Here is an 8,258-nt window from a genome sequence, read left to right as displayed (position 1 = left end):
CTGTCAAGCTTATTTTGGCAAGTCCAAAATTACAGTTTGAGAGCAACAAGTCTGGAAATAGCCACTCTGAAGACTAAACCCTAGAGAGAGGTGCTAACCCGCTTGTTCCTCTACAAGGCCTTTGGAAGAGTTCCAAGTCTTTGACATGTAAGTCTTATCAGTCCTCACCATACATTGAGTTCCCCTTTTCTTGAGAAACTGGGACTAAAGCAATTTAGCACATAACCACCAACACTTTCCATAAATGGTGATGGAAAAACAGACTTTTGAATTTGTGAAAATAATAACAAACCACATCCTGTCTTCATTCTTGTAAACAGACTGTTTTATTATTTATAAAAAATGTACATAGACCTGTTCTTACTTATGTGGCATTTCTGCCAACACACAGCTTCAATGAATCCCTTTTGTAAATTTGCTTAAGAGGACCATATCATTGTGGCTGTAGTTTTCATTTGACTCGTTGAAAACAGAGAAATGTAAAATACTCTGAATGAGTTGAGTCTTTAAGCATTGATAACAATTTCAAAAAATAAATCAGTTTGGTCACATTGTGGGCCAACTGTATAATTTTACTAAAGTAAACATATGCAGATAATAGTCATAGTTGGTCCTATCATACAGAAAAACAAGTAGGAAAAGCAGTTGAATGAACAAAATACAACTAGGAAATCTTTTTTTTTTTCAAGCAAGATTGGATCTATACAACCTTCCAGGCAGCCAATCATATTTCAGGACACTGCACAGAGCTACAGCAACAAGTACAGGCCACAGATGAGTCTTAATTATGGGGTGCTATTTGGTGACATATGCGCTGTGTCAGAAATGTTTGTTCACTCAGTCACTTCTCCCCAAATACCCAATGGTTTAGTCAATATAAAGCAGCGAATTGACATTTACGACATTTACAAATCATCATAGTTTATCCTCATCATTACATGTTAATAGTTGTACAACCATAATTATTGCAACAAAAAAAATGCGATGCATTGCATTCTGGGATGTTAGCATAAAGTACTGACCAAGTTGAAGATAAAAACAAAAATAATTGAAGATAAAAACAAAAATAAAAAAAACTGTAAGCCTAGAATAAATTGCTTTTAAGATCACTGTTTGATCATTCAATGTAAAACACACACGGGAGCAATGCAAATACAAGTCTATAATATTGGCTTAATAACAAAACAAATATGATTGGACAAGATATACAGTAACATGTTTCTTACAATGTCTCACAGTGATGGATTACATAACTCCTGGTGCTCCATAAATAATAGATCATAGAATATGCTTTTTCAACCAGAATGCTGTCATTTCTCATATATTTATTAACTTTAAGGTTGCATGATTACTTTTTGCAAGGTAATCATGTGAAAATTGTGTGTCCTGTTCTTTCATTGTGACTTTTCCAAATGGATTTTTAGGGAGTGTACTGTACTTTTTACATAATTTGAAGATAATAATTTCTCTTGGTCAGATCTGCACTGAAGGAGGGAATAATATCTCACTGGTTGATATGGACCTCTTTTGATGAAGCCAATTGGATCCACAGCCTTCAAGCACAGCATGAGTGTTATCTACTTCTGTCATAGTATACAGTTATATGCAGTTTTAATATGACTCATATTCTGGAATAAATTGATAATTATTAATTAATTAAGGAACACTTCACATACTGAAATTCTACTGCATGGGTTCTGAGTAGAATGCATCATATGATTTGCCCCATTAGCTCACACAGGAGGGCAAAAGGTCCTTTCATCCTTTTTAAAATACACTTTCATCATTATTTTATCATTTATATATTTTGTTTAGGAAATGTGTCTGTGTGTTGTTTGCACTGAAATGAAATGGGAAGAGGGATTAATCCAAAGTATTAACAAAACCTTCAGTAACATTGACTTAAACATAGAGTAAAAGAGGAGGTAGCTATTCATAAAGTTATTTCAAATCCTAGTTGTCCTGCTATTGACACAAAAACAACACAACTTAGTTATAAAAATCTTGGTGCTTACCTGACTTACTTAGAATGAAACCCCACTTTCGTAAGCTGCTTTTCAAACTTGGCAAGAATAAATTAGCCATGTAAGTCTGGTATCACAGTAAGAAACTGTCGGTTGCTAGCGTGCTGACTGTCTTTGATCATGAATTTCATAATCAAGAATTGATGCCCTGCCTATTTCACTTTAACTCAACTAATGAGGTTATTTCTGCCTCCAGTGCAGCTGATCTCCACACGCACACTTTGTCATAAAGTAGTCAACAGTCATACACATCTCTGTAAAACAGTGATACAGTAAATTCTCGAAACACCCTGTGTTCAATAGCATCCTCTCCCCTGCTTCTTAGTCATCAGATGTTGGGTCCTTTGCTGTAATGTTCCCTGAGGTTGTAGTTTTGATAACACATGGAAACATCACAAACCCCTGGAAGTCCTGGATTGCCCCGTTTACCAAGAACTCCTGGAGGCCCTGGTTTTCCAGGAATTCCCTCATTTCCTGGATGGCCGATTCCATCAAAGCCACGTGGACCCTGAATTCCTGCAATGATAAAGAAAGCTAAAAAACGGCTTTAACTGGTACTTCTGCCTCATTTATGGCAAGAGAGCTCCATTAAATGAGGTCATAGTTCTTGCTCTATTAACTAAAAATAGCACATGCTGGATCATAAATTACATCTACTCATGAATTAATAAGCTATTATAGCTTCCAGAGAAATTCAGCACTCACTGTCTGTACACCCCACCTACTGAGCTGTCACTTAGAGATCTCATTGAAAATTAAGTAAAAACAGGATCCACCCACATAATCATTAAAAATGTAACAGAGGAAACAGCCTTGATGCACTTAAGTTAAAAATTCACGGATTGGAAATGCCAAATGTCAGAACACCCTGGTAAAGTTGCGGAAATAACTTAATGGGTGAAGACATTTTAAAGACAAAAAAGAAAAAGGGTTTTTTGCATACCTTGCTGTCCAGGTGGTCCTGGAGGTCCAATGTAACCTTCACCTTTGCCGCCTTTAAGCCCTCTTGGTCCCAGGTCACCTGAGGGAAATAATATATATGCTTTAAAACCTTACATGAAAGCTTTTTAAAAAATGAGCTTTGAGAAACCGAAAGGCTATTATCCCTCTAAAGCAGCTATTTCCAATCCTTGACTGCGGGATTTTATTAAAAGGTAACACTACAGCAATTTATTTCACCGACTGATTTATTCAACCCTATTATCCAAAGGAATTTTTTGGGTTAAAGTTACCTCCATTGTGGACAAAGAAGGTTCGGTTTTACATTGTTATCGGAAAAAGTATTTGCCATAGATTTAAAGAATTGTGAAATCATGGGTGGCTCAAAATTCTCTGCAGGATATAACGTGACTAGAAGAGTCTACAGCCAAGCCCTGGGGAGCTGTAGTAGCCCTAACAGTGCTTTAAACTAAATACGGATATAATGCTCACAATGACAAAGCAATTATGATGATGTTAAGCAGATTACAATGTCCACGATCCCAATTTAGCTTGTTATCATGCTATCATTTGCTAATTAGTTGTACACACAAACTGCAGCTGAGGCTGATAGAACTGTCATTCATTATGCAGGTGATAGTTGTAAACCAAAGTGTTGTAAACATTAAAAGTTCAATCTGATGGCCCTGAATGAACAGTTATGGAGTTCTTATAGTGATTACAATTCATCCTTAGGGAATATCTTTACTAAATTATATTGCAAGGGTACTTTCAATGCAAACTGAAAATCTCCTAATGACTCAAACAAATTAATCATCTAAAACCCTGAATATATTTACCAAATATATACTGTATACAGTACTAGATGTTCATATATTTACAGACAAAAGTATATACAAAATATTGTTGGTTAATACATTTGATTTGCTGGTCAGGAAAAGTCAGGTAAATAGCAAAACAAATAGGATTTTGTCTTTGGACCAAAGTCATGGACTGACAGAAAGACCATCCAGCATTGCCATCCCCAGAGCAGTCAGAATGGAAGAAAAAGCCTCCATATCCAGTTTTATTCCCTAGTGTCATTATAGAAGCTCCAATTGCTGGATCCTTCACTTTCCATAATCCAACTTGATAGGGTGTTTTAGTAGACCTTCCAAGGATGGTACATTTTCACCTCTTTCTAACTTCAAAATGCTTCCAATTTCAGATATTTTCAGTAAACCTCTCATCTTCAAGTCCAGCTTTCAGTCGCTTCCCTTGGTGTTTTCAGCCAGGCTGATACCTCTGAAGTGGCTGTTCCCCTGAAGTCACCAGTTAACATGGAACAAAGCAGCGGTGTGGTACAGTTTGGCATCTTTCACGGCTGATTAGCCACTCCCTGTCTTGAAGTGGTTATAAATCAAAGACAGCTCTCTGAGATGTGTTTGTATTCAGTTGTTGTCTTTTGCTCTGCTGACTTTCACTGATGTTCGATGGTTAATGATCTTGTTTTATGGGGTACAGTGAACATCAACACATCCAATTTACTAGTCGTTGACACTGTTTAGATTTTAATCGTTGATGAAAGCAGCAGTTCATTTTGTTGTAGCTCTTTTACAAAGTTGTGTTGTGTTCATAGTTTTGGTTTTAATTAGGGTAGAGAAAATGATTAAAATATTTGTGTCACTGTTATAGATAGTGGAACCACTGGGGAATTGAATACAGAAAATATAAACCATGTTGATTTTTACCTTTATAACATTATGGTTGATATTACCTTTAAGGCCTAAAGGACCGTGCATTCCAGGAGGCCCTGGGTACCCGGGATTTCCACCTCTGCCAGGGTAGCCTTGAGTTCCCATTGAGCCTTTGGGTCCTTGTGCTCCAGGCTCGCCCGGGGTCCCCTTAACACTCTGGCAGGGTTCACACTTGGCTTGGGGGACCAGGCTCTGGAGCAGTGATGGAAGATGATCTGATTGGCACAGCCAAAATGTGCTGAGTTATCCATTTGGATATCAAATATTTTGTCAAAATTGCTTTCATAGCTGGCCTAAGCACATTCAGAGTATGAATATATCCTACAATGGTGTAATGATTGACATACTCATTTCTGTTTAGTATTCAAAGAAATAATGGAGATTTAGAAATTCTCAGGACTCTGTTAGTTCCGTACAATCGGTAGTAAATCATGTTTGCTGCAGAGAACTTGGGTGCTTTCCAGTCAGCAAATTATGCTGCCTCCAATCATTGCTCCCATGACCCTGAAATTGGTCAAGGTTGACCATCATAGCGGAAGATCCAATTAGAGCTCAGACAATAAATTGACTAATATGTCACTCGATATTCCTAGCATCACTGCAAACTTTGTAAACTAGCTGTAGAGAGAGCAATAAAGTCAACATGATCATATCTGTTTATATAATGAAAATTACTTTTTCTACTGTAACTTTGCCGGATTTTTCTTCTTCAGATGAAGGGCTTTATCAAGTTCATCTTTCAACATATAGGCAAAGTGAGAGGGTTCAAATATTTGTCATGCACATATAGCTGCAGCTAAATGCAACTGTCCCCATCAACAAACCAATAACATAATTGGATTACCAGTTATTACAATATTGTATCTATATTACTATGGGTTTCGACCTATTGCATCATTGTTGTGAGGAGTTAAGATGCATTAAATTACTGAGGGAAGCGGGTAGGCATGTTCAAATCGAAAGCACCCATAGTTTTGCTTCACTTAGAATGCAACCACTAAATTACTGATTTACAATTACATTCAGATTCTTGTCAAAAAAGTGAAATAACTTAATAAATCCATTATTATGTTGGGTTATTTTACATTGTGCAACTCTTTCAAGAGAGAGTTATTACTTAAATGTTTTACCAGATACCTTTTTAACCCTATTATCTTATAATCAGTGTAAATTAAAGAAAGAAATTGTGTGAATTGTACAACTCTACTCTTAACAGCATTTGATGTGTGCTAGGAGGGAATTTGAGACCCAGGCTTTTATACTGTGGATCTCAGCAAAATGACATAAAAGCAAACAGATACTTACTACGCAGAACATCAGTGCAGAGCTTCAGAAGATGTTCATCTGAGGGAGGCTTGCCCTGTAACACACAATTACACTTTGATTCAGCCGTATCCACTATGGGAGTGGGAAAACAGGCTCAACCTGTGATTGAGTGTGCCTGCAGATCTACAGGATCTTATCAACGCTCCATTATCTGTATTCACAGAGCCCACACACACTGACAGCAATGCTACCATTACTCCCAGAGCTAACTCACCCAATCCATACAGAAAATGACTGACTGTGTCTTTCAGTCTACTTTTCTTTGCTTTTATTTTGTTGTTTATCTGCTCAGAGGATACAGTCGGGAGGAGTTTTACTCACAGGTTTCCCTGGATATCCTGGTTGGCCTGGTTGGCCCGGCAACCCGTCCTGTCCAGTAAATCCCCTGGGACCAAGAGAACCCATGTGGCCCATGTGGCCCATGTCCCCTTTCTTCCCTTCAGTTCCCCTATGGCCTAAGTCACCCGTGAATCCTGTCTGAAGAAACAAGAGAGATGACACGAGATCAGAAATTAAAAAGAAAAAGGCTGAAATTGGCTTATTTTGTAATAATTACAGTATAATATATTATTCATAATGATCAATAAACAGTAAGTTCAGCCCTGCCGCGGAGCATTGTTCCAACATTGCTTAACTACCATAATAAGGAAGGTGGCAAAATCAAAAGCAAATGTTTAAGGAATGATTGAAACAGTGTGTTAGTTTGCTCCAATATGAGTTGCAACCATTAGCTTGTCCAGCTAAAGCTACTGCAAAGTAATGTTAAGTTGTTTTGATGTTACTGTCTGTGTAACTACGAAGGAGAATATAATTTACAATTTTACATGGAGGGTGATGATGTGTTACAGTTAACACAAATAACAATCTTTGTATAACAAGCACATCTACTATGTAGAGTTTTCCAACTGCGTGGAATAGTGGACAGTGGCTATGTCCTGTGTTGCAGTCACATGATGACATGTAGCTCTAGCCTTTGTTAGCACAGTCCCTGTATACCAAATGCATATTAAAAACAAATTTGAAAGGAGTCTCGTTTTAAAACGATTAAGCCTAGAACAATTAAAGGTTAGAAGACAGCAGTTAGCTCAGTTAGCTTATTTCTCTAGAGAATAAACATTTCAGTCGTTATTTCAGAGAAGCTGCCTTCATCTGGTTACAAGCACCCATTGTTTCAAGAAATAAGACATAAAAGTACATCTGCCGACTAATTATTCGAAACAAATGTACCATGCCGAAATGGAAATCTTGACAGGTTTAACAGTAAATATGGGCACTAGGGAGGCTATATCTCCATCAATTGGGATTCTGTAGACAGTACTGTAAGTGTTTGATATTGCAGTTGATGCGCCTTTAGAAAAGAAGCCTTTTGTGATGTATATTTTGCCCGGGGGCCAGATTTCCCCAGGCCTGGAGGTATTGCCTAGTTTTCTATAGCAGCCGTGTAGCCTTGACAGGGCTTTCCACTGTGCTGCAGAATAAGACAGAATGGATTATATCTAATACAGCGAAGTCTAATTCGACAAACCTCTCCTTTCCTTCCCATGGGTCCCACTTCGCCCTGATGGAAGAAAGAAAAGAGAGCAGGAAGGGTGGGGAGGCAAAGAGAAGAGGGGGAAATAGAGAGAGACAGTTAGAAACTTCAGTTTACATATCAAAGCCTGAGTTAGTATGTCAGAAAAGCTACGCTTGCTGCTATGCATTGCTGATGCAGAACCATACTCTTTTCTGTCCAAACCCGTGGCTTACAAAACATTTTAGATTGGTTATTGAAATGCATTCTCCAAAGTTTTTTTTTGTTGCTAAAAAAGGCTCTGGATATGTTCTGCTTTCCTAAATAGGCTTCCTGTTTTCCATCCACACGCTCTTCTTTACTGGTAAGTGATTTCAGCCATCTTAATGCTGTAGGGGACAAATAAGCCAGTGTCATATCAGTTTGCTGAGTAAGTACACGGTAAACACTTGACTATCATTGGGAATACTTTTAAAAGTAAATTCAATGCCCACAGGACAGATGCACCGCTCTGCCCTTGCATGAAGGCCCAGTCAAACAAACAGGATGCCATTTTTTGTGAACTGAGACATAATGGGACATCAATACCACAAAACTGAAATGAAGCTGAGTGATTGAACAAGGGGAAGGTTCAGCTTCATGCCAATGTTCTCTTATGAACAGGATACAACTGAATTATTCCATACTGAAGCACTACGTTTTTGCTATTGTATTGTAACTGAG

At 37.8% G+C, this 8,258-nt stretch overlaps 1 protein-coding gene across 1 annotated transcript; it reads right to left on the bottom strand.

Annotated features, from left to right (window-relative positions):
* Positions 1–359: 359 nt before the first annotated feature.
* LOC104949915 (collagen alpha-1(XXI) chain-like) lies at positions 360–7,577 on the bottom strand. Its single transcript, XM_010776354.1, has 6 exons — positions 7,551–7,577; positions 6,347–6,502; positions 6,005–6,059; positions 4,720–4,914; positions 2,968–3,045; positions 360–2,540 (listed from the first exon to the last, which is right to left on the bottom strand). Exons 1-6 carry the CDS (start codon positions 7,566–7,568, stop codon positions 2,353–2,355), a joined length of 690 nt encoding a protein of 229 aa, XP_010774656.1. The 5' UTR covers positions 7,569–7,577; the 3' UTR covers positions 360–2,352.
* Between the last annotated feature and the right edge of the window lie 681 nt (positions 7,578–8,258).

Source organism: Notothenia coriiceps, unplaced genomic scaffold, assembly GCF_000735185.1.
Source record: "Notothenia coriiceps isolate Sejong01 unplaced genomic scaffold, NC01 NC01_scaffold00016873, whole genome shotgun sequence".
Lineage (NCBI taxonomy): Eukaryota > Metazoa > Chordata > Actinopteri > Perciformes > Nototheniidae > Notothenia > Notothenia coriiceps.
The sequence above is the reverse complement of the archived record's forward strand: the minus strand, read 5'-3'. Positions and strand labels throughout refer to the sequence as shown.

Coding starts and splice junctions, on each gene's coding strand:
- LOC104949915 (XM_010776354.1), bottom strand. Junction 4,915..6,004: donor CTGCACTGATGTTCTGCGTA/GTAAGTATCTGT, acceptor TGTGCCAATCAG/ATCATCTTCCATCACTGCTC. Junction 2,541..2,967: donor AGGACCACCTGGACAGCAAG/GTATGCAAAAAA, acceptor TTATCATTGCAG/GAATTCAGGGTCCACGTGGC.